The sequence below is a fragment of the Pithys albifrons genome, chromosome 16 (assembly GCF_047495875.1).
Source record: "Pithys albifrons albifrons isolate INPA30051 chromosome 16, PitAlb_v1, whole genome shotgun sequence".
Taxonomy (NCBI): Eukaryota; Metazoa; Chordata; class Aves; order Passeriformes; family Thamnophilidae; genus Pithys; species Pithys albifrons.
The window spans coordinates 1,814,054-1,833,679 of NC_092473.1; the positions used below are offsets into that span (position 1 = coordinate 1,814,054).

The 19,626-nt window shown below is 47.7% G+C and overlaps 1 protein-coding gene across 3 annotated transcripts in view; it reads left to right on the plus strand.

The window, feature by feature from the left end:
* Nucleotides 1-671: 671 nt before the first annotated feature.
* The window catches only part of TBC1D24 (TBC1 domain family member 24), a 34,948-nt gene continuing 15,993 nt past the window's right edge, over nucleotides 672-19,626 (plus strand). For 2 of the 3 annotated variants that reach the window (XM_071571050.1, XM_071571052.1), the window contains exons 1-4: nucleotides 672-731; nucleotides 5,255-5,308; nucleotides 14,284-14,514; nucleotides 16,315-17,345. In XM_071571050.1, the coding sequence (XP_071427151.1) occupies nucleotides 16,387-17,345 (959 nt within the window). In that variant the 5' untranslated portion in view covers nucleotides 672-731; nucleotides 5,255-5,308; nucleotides 14,284-14,514; nucleotides 16,315-16,386. The remainder of the gene's footprint in view (nucleotides 732-5,254; nucleotides 5,309-14,283; nucleotides 14,515-16,314; nucleotides 17,346-19,626) is intronic. The other variant, XM_071571051.1, reaches the window with a different exon arrangement.

Sequence of the window (19,626 nt, forward strand, 5' to 3'; positions counted from 1 at the left end):
ATCCCTCACTGCCCCCCATCGCCCCTCACATCCCCCATTGCCCCTCACATCCCCCATCGCCCCTCACATCCCCCATTGCCCCTCACATCCCCCATCACCCCTCACATCCCTCACTGCCCCCCATCGCCCCTCACATCCCCCATTGCCCCTCACATCCCCCATCACCCCTCACATCCCCCACTGCCCCCCCATCGCCCCTCACAGCCCCCATTGCCCCTCACAGCCCCCATCGCCCCTCACAGCCCCCATCGCCCCTCACACCCCCCACTGCCCCCCATCGCCCCTCACAGCCCCCATCACCCCTCACATCCCCCATCGCCCCTCACATCCCCCATCACCCCTCACAGCCCCCATCACCCCTCACAGCCCCCATCACCTCTCACATCCCTCACTGCCCCCCATCGCCCCTCACATCCCCCATCGCCCCTCACATCCCCCATTGCCCCTCACAGGCCCATCGCCCCTCACATCCCCCACTGCCCCCCATCGCCCCTCACAGCCCCCATCGCCCCTCACAGCCCCCACTGCCCCCCATCGCCCCTCACACCCCCCACTGCCCCCCATCGCCCCTCACAGCCCCCATTGCCCCTCACAGCCCCCATCGCCCCTCACAGCCCCGCCCGGGGCCGCGTGCGCGCTCCCGTCCCTCCTCCCCCTCCGCGCAGGCGCGGGGGCCGCGCGCGCCCCCGGTCCCGGCAGACACGGCCCGGCGGCGGCGCGGTGAGAGCGCGGTGAGAGCGGGCAGGGCGGCTCGGGCGGCGGCCGGAACAGGGGTGGCATTCAGGGCCGGGACAGAGATGGAACTCGGGGCCGGGCGGAGGCATCTCCCTGGCGAGCGGTCGGGCGGGACCCGGAGGGGGCCGGCCCCGAACCCGGCCTTCGTGGGGCCCCCGTGGCCGGGCCGCGGGTGGCCGGGCGAGGCCGGGCAGGAGCTGCGGGGGAAGCTCAGGCTCAGCCCCTGCCGCTGTGTCTGTGCGGGGCTTCGAGCGGCTCCGCCGGGCTGTGGGTACGCTGTGCCTGCGGGGGGCTCCGGGCAGCGCCCCGGGCTGGTCCGGTGTGTGGAGGGGCTGGATGGAAGGGGTTAAATGGCCTGTGCGTGCCTCGAGTGCTGGTCAGTGCTCCCTGTGCCACCCTCAAGGGTCTGGGGGACTGGGGGACACCTGGGGATGAGGCGGAGATGATCCCGGGCCGCTGGTGGTGCTCCCCAAACACGCACAGCTCACCCCGGGCCTGGTGGCCCCTCGGGGGCAGGGGGTGCTCCCAGGGAGCCCTCCGAACCCAGCACTGTGTTCTGCGGCCTCTTCCTTCAGTGTTTTCAGATTTCTGTAATGGAAGGAGAATTCTGTTCAGAGTTTGTTTCCACCTTGGTCTTTCTCCAGGAGCTGGTCTGTGAAATATATATGTGTGTCTGTACAGCACATCCTTCAGTGCAAATTGCTGCAGGAATATCGGGGCTGCCAGATTGTTCCCCACCAAACACCAGATTTAGGGTGCTGGCTAAAACCTGCCAAAATGCTCCTGGGCCTCTCTGGGTCTGTGAACAGGAGAGGCACAGCCAGGGGGATGCAGCGTGTCCAGGGGTGTCCCAGGGCAGCAGGAGGGATGGCTCCTCACATGTACCTGTGATGGGAGAAAACTGAGATCTGCTCAGCTGAATTGTATTGTCTTAATCCTTGCATTTTTATATTTTTATATATATTTTATCCAATTCCTGCAGGAAGCTGGAGGATCTCAAAGCTTTTCTGACTGGATTGTCAGAGCATACAGGAATACCCAGAGCACAGAAATGGCATGGACCACATCTAGGGCTCTGTATTACCAGGAAAGGGCTTCCCTATTGCTGGAATTTCCTCCTTTCTACAATCACTACCAGTTAGACTGTTGCAAAAGAGTTCTCTCCAAGATAGTTACTCTGGAGCAGCACTGATAACTTGAATCCAAGGACTCCAGCAACGTTTTATGGGAGTTCTTTGGCCCTTTCCAGCAATATGTGATCCTTTGTGATTTGCAAAATGGCTGTGGATAGTATTGCACAATAATTAGCTGTTGGGAATCCTTGTCCTGAATGTCTTTTCTGTCATTAATATTTGAAAGTTTGCAGGTGTTCCTGCAGCCAGAATTTTAACTCAAAGAAAAACAACTTTCCCTCTGTCTCTTTTTTTCTCTCTTCTGTTAATAATTAAATACTTCTAAGTAAATGTTTCTAGCAGGTTGTTTGTGGATGTGTCACATATTTAAGCATCTGCTCTTCCCAGCTCACTCCTCTAATTATGACCTTTGTTTTCTCCCCTTAGTTCCATTTGCTTTTTGCTTATTCATTCTGTTAATCTGAAATCTTTAGGGGCCTCCATCCCCTTACCAGCCTTGTCACTTGGACTGTAAAGAAAAATGAAAAAAAAAAGCTATCCCTGCACTAAAACAGCCCTTTCTCTATATTTAGGGCAGGCAAGCAAAGCAAACCAGTCCACACTGCACATGTGTCTGACCATCTCCAACTCCAAGGTTATTGCAATCTGATAATGCTGCCTTGGCATTTGTTTGGGTCATGAGTGCCTTTGCTTTAGTGCTGGAGCCACATCCAGTCAGTAATGAGCAACTTAGTGACAACATAGCACGAGTTCAGTCCTTGCTGTTCTTCTGGCTCTGTAGCATCCACTCTGCTGCCTGTGAGGTTGGAGAGGCTGTTAACAGCTGCTGCTGTTGGGCAGAGCCCAGACACAGATAAATGTGTCTGACACATGTGGGGACAGAGTGGCTGGAGGGCAGCCAGGCAGAGGGACCTGGGGGGACTGAGGGACAGGAAGCTCAGCAGGAACCAACAGTGTGCCCAGGTGGCCAAGAAGGCCAATGGGATCCTGGCCTGGATCCAAACTAGCGTGGCCAGCAGGCCCAGGGCAGTGACCCTTCCCCTGGACTCTGCCTTGGGGAGGCCACACCTTGAGTGTTGTGTTCAGTTCTGGGCCCCTCAGCTCAGGAAAGAGATTGAGGGGCTGGAGCGGGGCCAGAGAAGAGCAACGAGGCTGGAGAAGGGACTGGAGCACAAGTGCTGTGGGGAGAGGCTGAGGGAGCTGGGGGTGTTCAGCCTGGAGAAGAGGAGGCTCAGAGGTGACCTCAGCACTGTCTGGAACTGCCTGAAGGGAAGTTCTGGCCAGCTGGGGGTTGGTCTCTTCTCCCAGGCACTCAGCAATAGGACAAGGGGGCACGATGGGCTCAAGCTCTGCCAGGGGAAATTTAGGTTGGAGATGAGAAAGAAATTCTTTGCAGAGAGAGTGCTCAGGCATTGGAATGGGCTGCCCAGAGAGGGGGTGGATTCCCCATCCCTGGAGGTTTTTCAGCTGAGCTTGGCCGTGGCACTGAGTGCCATGATCTGGTAAAGGGACTGGAGTTGGACCAAGGGTTGGACTTGATGATCTTGGAGGTCTTTTCCAACCCAATCCATTCTATGACTCTGTGATTCTGTGTGTTTTGCCACTCCAAACAGATAAACTCTGCTAGTGGTCTGAAAGAAAAATAGCTCCTTATGTTCCATCTGTACACAGCCTTGATTGGGACCGAGGACTAACTACAATTTCTCTTTATGTTTGTGGAGGCATTCATTGTTAGATTTAGTTGTGATAGTCTGACATGTTTGCATGAGGTGTGTTTGGGGTGCAGTGGATTTTGTCACAGGAATGGTATTCTTCAACCATTTCCTGCTTTTGAACTTGACCAGACAATCACATGACCATTTGATATAAAAATAGACCTCACTGCACTGTAATTAATGATTGACTGCCTTGGAGCCCACTTGTGTTGGTGGGAGTGTGTGCTGGAGATGTCCAGCTCTGCAATTAAATGTTTTAAATTCTCTAATATTAATATATGGATGTGCTCTTATCTGTGGTGGTGTTTCTCAAACTTCTGCAGTTAAAGGACAATTACCTGAGCTTTCAGACACTTTGCAAAGGATTGTAAATTGTTGATTCCCTCTCTGGTTGGGAAGGAGACTCGGAAGAAACCTGCTGGACTGCCAGTGTGTGTGTTAACGAGGGTGCTGAATTATCACAGAACCACAGAAGGATTTGGGTTTGCAGGGACCTCAAAGCTCATCCAGTGCCACCCCCTGCCATGGGCAGGGACACCTCCCACCAGCCCAGATCACTCCAAGCCCTGTCCAACCTGGCCTTGGGCACTTCCAGGGATGGGGCAGCCACAGCTTCTCTGGGCAACCTGTGCCAGGGCCTGCCCACCCTCACAGGCAAGGATTTCTTCCTAATATCTAATCTAAACCTACTCTCAGTTTAAAACCTTTCCCCCCTCCCCTGATTACGTTGGTAAATAGGTGTAACTTTGGTGTAACTGCACCAGCACTGGATTATTTTATGTTTTTATGGATAAACTACTCGAGGGAAAAATAACTGGTACCCAAAGTTGTTGTAGTGACTGTTTTTCAGGAAACTAGTACTGGCTTATTTTCAGCTCTGCTAAACTGAGTATCAGGCATTTGAAGAAAAAAATAATGTTCAGATTAGGAAAAAATTCTTTGCAGAGAGAGTGCTCAGGCATTGGAATGGGCTGCCCAGAGAGGGGGTGGATTCCCCATCCCTGGAGGTTTTTCAGCTGAGCTTGACCATGGCACTGAGTGCCATGATCTGGTAAAGGGACTGGAGTTGGACCAAGGGTTGGACTTGATGATCTTGGAGGTCTTTTCCCACCCAAGCCATTCTATGATTAGTTCCAGTTTTTCTACCTGATGGGACAGATACCAATCCTCAGCAGGTCTAACCCCACAGTCCATTGCAGAGTTCGTGGGTTTGTTTTGGAACTGGGGATCCAAACACTGTAAACTGCAGAGCTGGATTTGTAAAATCCCCCACCTGTGCAGCAACCACCTGTTATTCCCAGGAAGAGAGACACTTTATGGAGATTGCCCATTTAATGCAGACTTTTGTGCATCCTGGATAAAAGGGGGGATGTAGAAGTATTTCTGACACAGCTACCCCAAGTAGTAATCCTGCCTGTGAATTCAGAGACTGAAATGAGCTGTTTATGCTGCAAGCACTTTAATGATGTGGTTAATTAGCTGTTCCTCTCTGCTGTGAGGATATTTATACCACAACTCCAAGTATGAAGGTTGGAGGACATCAGGCAGATACCATTTTTTGTTTTTTAGAGGTGTGGAGGTCACTGGTGCACCTGATGCACATCAGTGTTGCCCAGTGCATTGTTTAAAAAACAGTCTCATTTTTACCTATTTTTTTCCCCTCATAAACAGACTCAGAAGAAGGGAGTAAGTTGTAAGAAGATCTATACAAGGACAAGTTCTAAGGTAAGGATCAGTAAAAGTACTTCAGTCTAGGGGGTGGAGGGATTCTTATTGGGTTGGGGTTTTTTTGGAGTATCTTCATTGTATACAGAAAACGTTTGCTTTAGAATCTGGTGCCTTGTGGAGAGAGGATTCCTGCTCCTGATCCACATTTCAGGGTGTCTGTGTCCTCCACGTGAGAGGCTGAATCCCTAACCCAGTGCCACTGGACAGAAGAGCAGCTGTGCCAAGGCTGTCAAACACTTCCAGGTTCGCCCAGAAGACACTCATGGATCCAGAGGGTCCTCAAGGGTCAAGCCTCTTGTCTGCCCTGTGCCCTGACCCCTGAACTCTCTGACAGGGCTGGTGTTCCCAAAGTTCTCTCCCTAGTAAGACTAGAAGATTAACAATATGCGCTAATAGTAACATTATAAACTCAGCAGCTGATCTGTTTTTATAAAGGCCATTTCATTTTACAATCATAATCAAAATAATGCAGGACTAGTCTGGGATTCTACACTCAGGAGCTTTTCACTGTGAAATGCAGCTTCTGTACCTTTCCTGCTGCACAGAAGGGCTTGTTGTTACTCTTTTTTTTAATAACATGTAAATTTAGAAAGACAACAGAAATCAGTACCATAATGAAGTGATGTGTTGTTCCAGTTCCCTGAAATGCAGCCCTTGACTGAACTTAAATCCTCCTTTAGTTGTGAAGTGTAGTTGGAACTGGTTGGTGTTGGTGTCTGAATAGCTTTCAAGTGTAGGATAATCTACACTTTGTTTCAGGACACACCAGGTTATTGAGGCTTTTCTCCTGAGCAATCTCCAAAGAAAGGAACAAAATCTGCAGGGTATTGCAGAGCTGGAAGAAAATAAATTCTGAGTAAAATGACAACTTTAATTTTTATATGTTCATCTTACTGTAAATCAATGTTTGTTTTTCAAGGCAAAACTGCTCCACATTTAAACTTTAGTATAGAGAATAATGAAATAGTCTGAGATTGTAAGATTTTCCTACCCTGTTTTTAGCTGCCAGCTGAAATTATGGGAGTACAAATCCCTGGAATAAACAAGTTCTAGGAATAACTGCTGGCATGAATAGAGTCTATGTCCCCTTTGCTTACTACAGAGGCAAGGAGAGTGTGCAGCATTTTCCACAGGCTCAGCTGAGATTGAGGACTTGTGTGTTCCACTACACCAGAGTTTCTGCTTCCTCCACCCACTCCCTAATTTAGGTCCCCCCCAGTCAAGGCTTTGTATGTTCATGTATTGCACTGAGGGGTGTTAAATCACTATAAAGATGTATTACAATAGGACAAGGGGGCATGGACTCAAGCTCTGACAGAGGAAATTTATGTTCTTTGCAGAGAGAGTGCTCAGGCATTGGAATGGGCTGCCCAGAGAGGGGGTGGATTCCCCATCCCTGGAGGTTTTTCAGCTGAGCTTGGCCGTGGCACTGAGTGCCATGATCTGGTAAAGGGACTGGAGTTGGACCAAGGGTTGGATTGATGATCTCAGAGGTCTTTTCCAACCCAATCCATTCTATCATTCTATGATTATCAGTTAATTTAACAGAAGTAGTAAATTGGCATTACTGTCTGCACTGATACTTGAATTGCTTTCATGACTTTGTTTATTTTGCTTTAGAGATAATGTGGGGAATATGTACAGTGCAATGTATGTTTTGTGGGTGTGTACATGAATTTGAATGGCAAATATATTTGTGTTAGCAAGTTACTGCTGAGACTGTGATGAGCTGGTTGTGCTTGTACATCACCTGAGCAGCAAAGGCTTCCCTGGACCCTGCAGACAAGGCTCCTCGTTCTGCCTGGCCCAGCACAGCAGGCATGTTGTTAAATCCTACATGGGAGAAAGGCTACTGTTTTATGGACCAGGAGGATAAAAAACAAAAGCCCCACAGTTACAGTGTGGTACAGATCTTGACTTGGAGAGTGCTGAGGTTGTTGGTAGTAGAGTGTAAAGAATCATAGAATGGATTGGGTTGGAAAAGACCTCCGAGATCATCAAGTCCAACCCTTGGTCCAACTCCAGTCCCTTTACCAGATCATGGCACTCAGTGCCACAGCCAAGCTCACCTTAAAAACCTCCAGGGATGGGGAATCCACCCCCTCTCTGGGCAGCCCATTCCAATGTCTGAGCACTCTCTCTGCAAAGAATTTCTTTCTGATCTCCAACTTCAATTTCCCCTGGCAGAGCTTGAGCCCATCGTGCCCCCTTGTCCTATTGCTGAGTGCCTGGGAGAAGAGACCAACCCCCACCTGGCCAGAACTTCCCTTCAGGGTGTTCCAGACAGTGCTGAGGTCACCTCTGAGCCTCCTCTTCTCCAGGCTAAACACCCCCAGCTCCCTCAGCCTCTCCCCACAGCACTTGTGCTCCAGTCCCTTCTCCAGCCTCGTTGCTCTTCTCTGGCCCCGCTCCAGCCCCTCAATCTCTTGCCTGAACTGAGGGGCCCAGAACTGAACACAACACTCAAGGTGTGGCCTCACCCAAGAGGGACATTGTAACAAGGTGTGTTCATAGAGCAGCTCCCATCCCGTCCCTCAGTGTGAGAATGACCATGGCAGACTAAGCCCCTGTGAGCTGAGGGTTGGGCTCTCTTGGCTCTGGGACCTGCACCTGCTGCAGTTTGGGGTGCAAAGCATTCAAGCAGCTTGGTGGTTGCACAGGTAAGGACTGGCCCAGGGTAGAAACCAAATGATCCACAGGGAAGACCCCCCCAGGCACAATGTTGGGACACTTGGTCACAAAAATCTGTTGAAAAGGAATAATCACAGAGCATGGAAACTGCTCAGGTGGTGGGAGGAGCAGGTGTAGGACATGTGAGTTCTTCAGCCCCAGAATGGCTGTGTCCTGCTAATGAAGCCCTGGAACATTGCCATGGACTGGGAATCACTTCTTGGCACACCTCTCTGCTGGGGGTGCCCTTTCCTGGTGTCTCAGATTGTGTCTTTGCATGGAAAAATCTACCTGTGTTTCCATTCATGGTTTCAGCTGCTGTTCTGGACCTGAAGAAACACTAACTGTGTAAGAAACAAAACTTGGTTACAGGTACCTGTAGAGTACATGTACCTGTACCTGCTGGTTTAGACAATAGCAAAATAAATAAATAAATCAGTGTTCAACATAAACCAATGCAGACACGATGTCTAAGAGGAGAACATTTCAAATCACAGATATTTAAATATGTTTTTCTGCCAGTAAATGTTGTGAAGAGAGATGTAGGGCTGATAGGTGTCAAACTGACAGAGCCTTCAGTGCAACAGAGCAGGAAGAGGGATTGGTTTATTGTATATGAATTTGATGCTATGTCAAGTTTTTCACTGACAGTCACACTGTCTTTCATTCCATGTAGCTGATTGTACTTCCAGCTGGAGAAAGATAAACTGAAGGGTTTAGAGGAAAGAAAAAGAATAAAGAGACTGAAGGTTGCATGTGAATCAGTTTGCTGTTGAAGTGAGACATCTTTCTAGTTACTTCCATTTTTGAAACAAAGGGAAAAATAATTAGCACACCATGAGGGATTTTTTTCAGTCTTACAGTTTAGAAGAACCAGAAGGAAAACACAGACAATGTGGTAGAAAAATTGTATTGATTTTTTGCACTACTATGACAGGTATCTTTTTTTAATGGATTGTTTTAATAGATCATGTAAAATAATTTTGCTGTCTAAGTGCAGTTTTCTTTTGGTGTGGAGGGAAATAAGGTAGAAATTATCCTCTAATTATGCTAGTTGTTTCTTGCATGTTTTTGTGATGTAGGTAGGAGAGTGAGCTGCTGATCCATGGCTTTGGTAACATTTACCTCCAGTATCCTCTTACAGTGCTCTGCTCTTTAGCCTTTTTGCCCTTCTGTAGAACCATTAACCATTTTTTCTCTTCTGTTTTTTCAACAAGAATGTGTTGTGGTTTTCCCCACTTTCCTCTTGCTTGTTTTGTGGGTTTATTTCATGTCTTTATGGTATCTTAGTGCCCAGCGCAGCTCACAGGGATGAGCACCATCCTGTCATCCCAGCCCGGATGGGAATGAGGGGCTGCTTTCTGCTGAAGTGCCTGCAGCTATGAGGGGTATTTACATTAGATGTCAGGAAGAAATTCTCTGCTCAGAGGGTGGTGAGTCACCAACTCAGAGTGCCCAGAGAAGCTGTGGATGCCCCATCCCTGAAAGTGTCCAAGGCCAGGCTGGACAGGGCTTGGAGCACCCTGGGATAGGGAAAGGTGTCCCTGCACATGGCAGGGGTGGCACTGGATGAGCTTTAAGGTCCCTTTCCACCTGAACCATTCCATGATTCTATGGCAAACACATTCTCCTAAATATAAATGCCCAGCAGTGAAGAGCTCAATGTGTGTCTGAACTTCAGACTGTAACAACATTGTCTAGGATTTGATTTGGCTTCCCAGCCCCAACAAACACAACAAATTAATTGCATATAAATTAAATAATTACAGATAAACTAAAGACTGTTTAAAAAAGTGATAAGTTGTTCCTAAGACTGAAAACATGGGATTCTAGGACAAGCCCTGTGCTTCGTATGCAGCGGTGATATGCCAAGAGAAATCATCTCGATGCCTGAAATGGTTTGCCCTGTGGAGTACTCTGACATCAGGTCTTAATCAGTCACTCGGGAAACTGAGAGATTTCAGACTTTGCCCCAAAAGAATGTAAAAAACCCAGCAGGAAGCAGCTAATAATCCCCTATCACTTGGTTGGTAAGCTGTATTAGGCCATTATCAGGGATTTCCTTGCTGCTGCCCGGCCTGCGCTGTGCACAGTGCCCGGGGCACGCACAGAGATCGAACTGCGTTTAGAGCAGTTAAGGCAATCCATGGATCCCTCCTGTGTGCTCTGCCCGCAGCGATCGGCGCTCCACAGCGCAGCCCTGCGTTCCCCACGGCCCCGTGCTGTTCTCAGGCTAAAGGGAGTGTTTCATTCCAGCTCTGGAGCACACAAGGGTGGGTGGCAGGGACCTCACTGCGGCTGGAAAAGGGACAAACCTGCGGAAATGACAAGCCTTGAAAAGGAATTGTTACAGACCTGAAGGGAAGTTCTGGCCGGGTGGGGGTTGGTCTCTTCTCCCAGGCACTCAGCAATAGGACAAGGGGGCACGATGGGCTCAAGTTCTGCCAGGGGAAATTTAGGCTGGAGATCAGAAAAACATTCTTTGCAGAGAGAGTGCTCAGGCATTGGAATGGGGGCTGCCCAGAGAGGGGGTGGATTCCCCATCCCTGGAGGTTTTTCAGCTGAGCTTGGCAGTGGCACTGAGTGCCATGATCTGGTAAAGGGACTGGAGTTGGACCAAGGGTTGGACTTGATGATCTCAGAGGTCTTTTCCAACCCAATCCATTCTATGATTCTGTGATTCTGGTTAGGGGTGTTTGGGTGAAGGGGAGCTGGGGTGTTGTGTCTCAGTTCCAGATCCGTGTGGCAGAGAGGTCAAGGTGTGCAGCTGTAGCTCAAGGCTTGGGAAAGCTGCAGGATGCACTGGAATGCTGGGAAAGAGAGAGAAGATGCCTGCCCTGTGTGTTTTATTCTGCAGTTATTGCTGTCCTGCTGTGTTGCTTTGTGCTTCTGTCAGACTGTTCTGTGTATGAAGCAAACAGCTCAGAGGTGATCTGAGTATTCCTCATGGATGGAAATCATCTACTCAGCCTTTTGGGGTTAATTTTCCCTTACTGGGATAAGGACCACTAGTGAGCAGTCTTGGGGAAGAGGTTCTCATTCTCTCTTCATGTGCCTTCTGCACAGATTGGTTTAAGAAGGTTATGAAAAAGAGTAAATCTGAGTCTTTTCCCTGCCTGCATAGCTGCTCAGCAATATAAACAGCAAATTATACTCTGCTGGTCTGGAGCTTCACATCAGTCTTGATTTGCAGAGCAACAAAAAAGAATATTTGCTTTCTGTTAGCCTCTTATAAAAATGCACACCAAGATGTTGGTTGGTGGGGTCTGGCTGTGCCTGTACAGCCATAGCAGAGGGCTGAATCCAGGGGGGTGTAACTGCCCATGGTTAGGATCACAGATCACAGAGAGATCACAGACTATTCAGAGCTGGGAGAGACCCACAAGGATCATCGAGTCCAACTCTTCAGTCAATGGCCCACACAGGGGATTGAACCCATGGCCTTGGCATTATTACAGCCAAGTTTGAACCAACTGAGCTGATCTCAGGATGAAAAATGTTATTTTCACAGTTTGGGGGTGCCTGTTATAGGACAGCTACACTAAATCTAAATGAAATATCTTAATAATCTTTTAAATTGTGGTCAGACTTTCAGAACAGGAAGTTGAAAGAATGTCTGAATGGAATAGGGGACAAGGTTTTCTGATTAATTGTAATTTGGGGTTTTCTAGGGCACCCTCTTTTGTTTATTAAAAGCAATATCAAATAATGTAATTTCAGGCTTTATTCAAAGTAGAAATTTCTTTTTAAGAAGTATAGACTGTAAATATTTCCCTACTGAAGAGTACTGGGTGTACTCTGGATTTGAAAGCAGTAATTGTCCTCTGGGTTAGTTGTACTTCAGATTTTTCAGTTCCCACATTTTGGAAAGAAAAACCAAAGCAAACAAATGAAAAAACCCCAACCATTTAATAGTAAAATAATTATTTTCAGTAATAAAATTATTGAAGCTGTCCCCATCCATGTTATCTTTAGTGAAAGCATTATATTCCCCATGATGAAAGTAAGCCATAATTCAATTCTTTTTTTCCTGCTGATGTGTTTTTAGACAGTTCCATAGAATTTTTCTTCACAGGCAGTAAAGGAATTTGCTTGTCTTGCTTTGATTCACTGCTGGGTATTTTACACAGATCCAGGCAGTTTTCAGCAGTCTTCTGAAAGCAGCCCAAAAGACAATGGGAAGAGCTAAGGGAATGAAATGGAGAATGTGGCTAGACTAGCAAGCTAAATATTTCCTGAAAATTCAGTCACTGCCTGGAACTCCTGCCAGTTACATGGTCCTTGCTTGGGTTTGAGTTGCAATCATTGCTTGCCTGCTTTGTAGCTTAAACTTAACCTTGGGAAAGCTTTTGCCTCTGCTGCAGCCATTGCTGCCAGATCTTCAATATGCATTTTTCTAGTTGTAATTCTCAGTTATGTGGTTGCTTTTTTTTATATTGCACTTACCTGAAGAGCTCCATGATAAACTAATAGATCTAACAATCTCCAAATTGTGGGGTAGGTACTAAGGAAAAAGCTTTTTCTCCTGGTTCTGTTATGTCTGCAGTTAATTCCTGCTGGTTTGTAGAAGTCAGTCTGATGAGAAAGGACAATGACTGATTCCCCTGCATAAAGAACACAGAACTTCAAAGCTTTGTTGTTGCCCAGAGCAGCTGTGGCTGCCCCATCCCTGGAAGTGTTCCAGGCCACAGTGGACAGGGCTTGGAGCAGCCTGGGCTGGTGGGAGGTGTCCCTGCCCATGGCAGGGGGTGGGATGAGATGAGCTTTGAGATCCCTTCCAATCCAAACCATTCTGTGATTCTATGGTTGTTATGACTAATGTAATTTTTTCTGCTAGTTTTCATAATCCCCTTACAGTTCTGTTCCTACACGTACCTGACAGCAGTTCAGTTCTGGGCAGTTCAGGTGCTGATCCCTCCTGTTGTCCCTCCTGTTGTCCCCATGTCCAGGTAGAGGATATTTACAGTGAAGAGATGCTGACTTCTCTAAAGCTGCTTCAGCAGGAGGGAAAGAGACTGGCTGCAACTGGGTCTGCAAATGAGTGTCTCTGCCTGCCTTTAACCATATCTTTAGACAGATATTTCCTTCTGAAATAGTTCTTTCCCTTCTGCCTGTCTTACCCCTCTTACATGTATAAGCAAGGTAGTTTAGGTGTAGATGGGGCTTCATGACACAGCTGCCCTCTCACACAGTCATCCTCCTCTAGTTTTATTCCTTAACAGAAACTGCAGCCTTCTGTCCTTCCAAATACGAGTCTGTGCTGCCTGGTTGCTCCCTTGTGGTGGGAGGGTTGGGCAGGAGACAAGACAGCCCTGACCCACTGGCCCTTGGCTGCTGAGGGCGAGGCAGCTTCTGTGTCCTCCTCCCACCAGCCCGAAGTTAAACATTGCTCTTTACATGATTGCCAGAAGAGAGAAGTTGCCCTGCAGCAGGGAGGGAGGGATGGAGAAAGATTCAGAAAGAGTGGGAGGTGAAGGAGAAGGCTGGCTGGAATTTTCCTGAGATTTCTTGGGCTCTTCTCCTTTGGCAAGTAAATCCACCCCAGCTGAGGCCTGCTGGCCTGCAGTAGCTGCTGGCACACTGTCAGGAGCCATGCACCATTACACTGCAGCACACAACTTCTGTTAGTTTTGCAAGCACAGTTAAGAGCTGGTCATGCTCTGGCAGCCCTGGCAATGCCCATTTGCTTTGCTGTCACTTTTTCTCACAGCATCTAGAGCTGTGAGAGGCACAAGCAGCCAGACCTACTTGCAGACTCAGCAGATTTATCCCAGCCAAAGAATGTAAAAAACTGTGAGCTCAAATCAAAACTTCTGGCAGCCTGAGTGCCATCCTTGAGCCACGGATCTCAGTGAGCTTCAGGAGCACATATTCATCAAATCCATAAGTTTCTGAAATGGGCAGTAACTGCTGGAGGGAAATATGACTGTCTGATGCAGCCTCTTAATATGCCTGTCTTTCTGAATGATAGAAAACAAGACAGGAGAAGAAAGTTTACAGGAAAAAGACAGCCAAGATGTAACTCTGGGTCTCTGGGTATGTTTTGTGTTATGGACATTTTACTTAACCCTCCCTAATATAAATCCAAGCAGCTCCCAAAGGAGGGTGGCAGAAGGTGGGAGGACGTTGGAGGCTCCAGCAAGCACAGGGAAGGGATGGTTTCTATGCTAAAGTGTCCATGAGCAAAATGGTTCATCTCCTCATGCTTTGACCACTGCAAAATAGGATTAAATTTCTCTTCTACACAAGGACCTTATTCTAGGATTTGAATTAAAAATAATGAGTCTTTCTGTGATTCCCAGGTGGAGAATGACAGAGAAATGTGAACTTCCCTGGAGCTGACAGTGGCTCTGCGATGGACCGGGGTCCTTCTGCATCTCCTGGAGACACACACTCAGCTCACACTGGGGCTCCACTGCAGAGCTCCGTGAGATCCCTCACTGTCAGAACTGCAGCCAGGACAATGTGTTGCCTCCTTTAATTACAGTTGGAGAATTAGCTTCAGATGTGGAAGAATGCAACAAAAAGGAACGGTGAGCATTTCTGTATTGCTCTTACGCTGTGCAGAGATGATTCAGAAAAGAACCTGAAGTAAATATGGTTGAGAAGAGCCATCCAAAAGCTTTCTGTGAAAGGCTCCTGTGTGTTGCTGCCAAGCTTTTAAAAGAGGAGATAAATTTTGGAGTTTCAGCATGTGATTCCAAAATACCCAGATCAGTATTTACTGTCTAAAACTGTCAAGATTACATGTGGGGCTGCTCAGGAAAAATGTTTGGTTTACTTTCCTGTGAGGAAGACAGGAGGCTGAGCTCTCTGCCTTGATGGTGTATCTACCTTAGAAGATTCAAATCATTTTAAAGCACCTGATTTATGGAAGACAATGCTGATGAATGTCAAGTTCCATGTGTTTTCCAGTCTGTCAACACAGGAATGACTGAAGGTTCTTCGGAAGCCTTTCAGTGTCTGCTTTCGTTGATTTAACCTTGCTATATAATGTCTTAATTATACAAAACAGTTTTATAGAGCTGTTGCATTTTACAGGGATGATCTGCCTTTGCAGAGTGTGTGGCATCCATGTTCCCAGCCTCAGTCTGGCACTGAGGGCACGTTGGCAGAGAGGGTCCAGCAGGGCAGACCTGCTGTATAGTGCAGTTTATTGTGTCTCCCCTGGTTAAAGCTGGTTCAGGTGTGGCCAGTAGTGGTCGCAGCCACGCTGTCTGCTGGGACATTGGTGTGCTCTAAACCTGCTGTCAGCTGGTAGAACAGGTAAACACGTGGTGTGCGGCAGGAGGGGCCAGAACCTGCTGTTTGCGAAGGTGTCTGTGACATCTGCGGAGGGACAGCAGGCCCTCTAGTGGGAGAGCTGCTGTGTGCCTGTGTGACAGGGCATGACCAGTGTCCAGAGCACCACTGAGAACATTTAAGTGCTTTAATGAAGCTGTTTGAAGTTGACTTGAGCCTGTCCTGCAGTCAGGAAGGGGAGTTCTGTCCTGCACTAGTCTTTGTTGGGCACTAGTGATGATCTGGCTGACCATACCACACAGAACCAGAGAATCACTGAGACTGGAAAAGACATCCAAGACTGAGTCCATCCTGTGATCAATCACCCCCTTGTCAGCTGGACCAGAGCACTCAGTGCCACATCCACTCATTCCGTGGACACTTCCAGGGATGTTTCTTGGACATCATCTGGGGTTGGGGACTCCACACCTCCCTTGGCAGCCTGTTCCACTGCCTGACCACACTTTTCATGAAGAAATCTTTCTTATCCAATGAAAAAGAAAAATCATACCAGATTAACAAACTAGTCTCAATGACTGTGTGGTCACGCAGGTGCTCATACCAGCACAATGAAATGACTAAGAACACATGGCTGTGGTGAGTATGAGATGAGCATCCCTTCTCACTGGCCACACAGTCTCAGAATAGTGTAAACCACTTCTGAGACTGCCTCCTTCTAGTATGAGTAGCACTTAACTTCCCCAGAGAATTGGAAAGAGAGATTTTACAATGGATATTTTTCAAATGAGACTCTTCTGTTCTCTTAAGTGAGATATTAACATAAAGGTCTTGGACCTCCAGTTAGGGAAATTAATTTCCTTGGGAAATATCCTCAGGACAAGCCTCTTGGCTGGCCATTGACCAACTATTACAGTAGAAGTTACTGACAGAATGCAAGGAAAGTTTGGCTTAAAAAGGCATCTTTAACTTTCTTTACTTTACAAAACAGTTTTGCCATTGCAGGAACAAGCTGAACATACATGTGCGTGTTCCTAAAGAAAATGGGAAATTACCTGTTACTCAAACCTGTCTTTTCACTTCTCCTTTTGCAGAAAAATCTGTGAGTCCTTCCATGACTAAGGTGTGTGTTCTCATGCATCATCCGATTTCCCTCTCCTGGAGCCATGGATGAGTACGGCCGCTTTGTGGACTGGGACAAAATGGATGTGAGTGCCCAGAGCCAGGACACCAAGGAGCTCAGCTGCACAGAGTTCCAGGAGCTCAAGCAGCTGGCCAGGCAGGGCTACTGGGCCAAGAACCACTCTCTGAGAGCCAAAGTGTACCACAAACTCATCAGCAACATCCCGTGCCGCACAGTGACCCCGGACGCCAACGTGTACCGCGACATCGTCGTGAAGATCGTGGGAAAACGCAGCAGCAGCTCCCTGCCCCTGCCAGAGTTTGTGGACAACAGCCTGGTGCCCACGTACTGCCTGAACGCAGAGGGCATCGGGGCAGTCAGGAAGATCATCCTGTGCATCGCCAACCAGTTCCCGGACATCTCGTTCTGCCCGGCGCTGCCGGCGGTGACCGCGCTGCTCCTGCACTACAGCAGGGACGAGGCCGAGTGCTTCGAGCAGGTCTGTCGCATCCTGGCCTGCAACGACCCCTCCAAGCGCCTCATTGACCAGACATTCCTGGCCTTCGAGTCCTCCTGCATGACCTTCGGTGACCTGGTGAACAAGTACTGCCAGGCGGCCCACAAGCTGATGGTGGCGGTGTCCGAGGACGTGCTGGAGGTGTACTCGGACTGGCAGCGGTGGCTCTTCGGGGAGCTGCCCATGGCCTACGTCACGCGGGTCTTCGACGTCTTCCTGGTGGAAGGGTACAAAGTCCTCTACCGTGTCGCGCTGGCTCTTCTGAAGTTCTTCCACAAAGTCAGGGCTGGGCAGCCCATGGAATCCGACAGCATCCAGCAGGACATCCGAGCCTTTGTGAGGGACATCGCCAAGTCGGTGTCTCCGGAGAGGCTCCTGGAAAAAGCCTTTGCCATCCGCCTTTTCTCTCGGAAGGAGATCCAGCTGCTGCAGATGGCCAACGAGAAGGCTTTGCAGCAGAAGGGCATCACGGTCAAACAGAAGAGGTAGGGGCTCCCCACAGGCACCCCCGGAGCTCTCCCAGCGTGCAGGGCTGTGGTGGTGTGGCTTTAAATCGTGGCAGCCAAAAGAAGGGGACACAGCTCGCAGGTGTCACACACGAGATATTTTATTAAATCACGCCTTGAAGAAAAATAAAAGAAAAAGGCAAGCAAGAAAGAAAAAGAAAACAGATACTCTTTAACTACATGTTACACAATATATATTGTCAAATCCCACCCACAGCCAAATTCTAAAGGCTGTATCACAGTGTCTGTAAACCTTATTACAGCTTCTAATTGGACATCACTTTCTGCCCAGATATTCTCTCTTCTGTGAGAAATTTATCTCTTCAACATTCCTTTCTCATGAATAGCTTCTCCCAAAACCTTCTTATCTTATTTTGGTTTTGCTTAGCTTGCTGGTTTGTCTCACAAGACTAATTAAGTTCTCAGTGTTCACATCTCTGTACCAAAAAGTACCAACTACTTGGCCTCTGAGACTGCCTGCAGCTCCAAAGGCCTCCCTCAACTCAGAAACTCCTACAAATCCTCACACAGGGCAGTCAGGCAGCACAGGGGGCAGCTGGGGCAGCTCCACCCCTGGGTGCTGCTGCCTGCTGATGTTTAGTCCCTGCAGAAAAAGCCCCAAAACTGAGCATTGTAGTGAGAAATTTAACTAAAGTGTTATGATACAAGAGGCACAGAATGATTTCTCACAGCTTGCTCAGAGATGAATTTATACAGGTATATATTAATTACAAGTATTGCATCTCAAAAGTGTCTTTCATAAGGCATTTTAGCAAAGCTGAAAAAAACCCACAATTTACTTGGAAGAAATACACCCAAACAAATGTGAAAACTAATTCTTAAATATGAGATTATCTGTATAACATGTCAATTTGATGCTGCCCAGTACTGTGAATTTGGCAGTTTCTTCAGTGTGAGTAGGCACTGCCCCACCTGGGAACATTTTGCCTAACTGGGGAGTTATTTTAACAGAGCAAGGAAGAAAAGAGTCTTATTTACTGGTTACTTTTTAAATTAATTTAACTGCAGGCCTGCTGAAGTCAAGAGTAGAGCAGTCACAGGTGGGAACTGACCTATTTTGTGACAGATTCATGTACTGGTAGAAGTAATGATTTTGGAAGGACTGTGGGAGAGAAGTGAGTGGGCAGATCCAGAAATTTATTGTGTCACCACAATTCCTTTTCAGAAATGAGGGGAGGAGAAACCAGCTGTGAAACTAGGACTGAAATCCTGCTCTAGGTGTGATAGTAAAACCCACACTAACAAAAAGTGTAGCTGAAAGACCTCTCCATGGATATAGAAAAGGCAGCAATTTATTAATCTAATCAAAATTAGCATCTTGGCAAGTGCAAATTTGTGTGCAGGTAAATCCTGGTGGTGTATGTTCTGTTTCTCCAGAGGCCTCTGACAGCAGAAAACTTCTCCCAGCTGTTTTTGAGATCAAAGTTTAAGTATTGGACAGTTTCATGAGCAGCTCTGCCCTCTGGACACTCCCTGGGTCAGTGAGTGTCATCTCTAGAATCTGGTTTTCTATAGACAGTCTCATTTTCTCTAAATCTTCAAAAATCCAAAGCCCCCCACGTAGGAGGATCTTCCAGCCAACTGTGTTGCTGAGTTAGTTGCAAACAGATACCATTCCATGGTGTGGAAATACATACTGAGCACATTTCAGCCTATAGAATAACATAAACCTTGGCTGAACCTCCTTCATGTGCCCAAGTACATGCAAAGTTCCCTCCAGTCTATTCCAGTGGTTAATTTTTAGACTCACAGCTTGGTTTACAATCAGCTTCTGCATTTCTCTGTCAGTCTCAAATATTTCAGGGCCTTTGGCCAGTGGATTGTCACATCAGGGAGAGTTCAGACTGTTCCTTTTGAGACTCACAACCAGAAGTATTAACTCTTCCAATGTGTGTCTTTTCTTCCTGTTCTGAAATTCAGGAGAGTTTTAATACTCTTTCTGAGTATATTCTTTAAAGCAGTGAGAGCTTTAATTAAAGGGGAAAAAAAAGACAAAAAACCAACCAAATAAACAACAACAAAAAACCCACCATACAACTAACCACAAAACCCCCAGAATCTCCTGATGTGTTAAATGTTGCAGAGAAATTCTCGCTCACAACAGTGATACCTTCAAAGCAAAATACAGTAATATACCCAAAGAAAGCCAGGAGTTACTGCTACACCAGGCAGAGTTGCTACTGAAAATGTTTATCCTCTCTTGGCTACTTAGACCCTGAGATCAGCTCAGTTGGTTCAA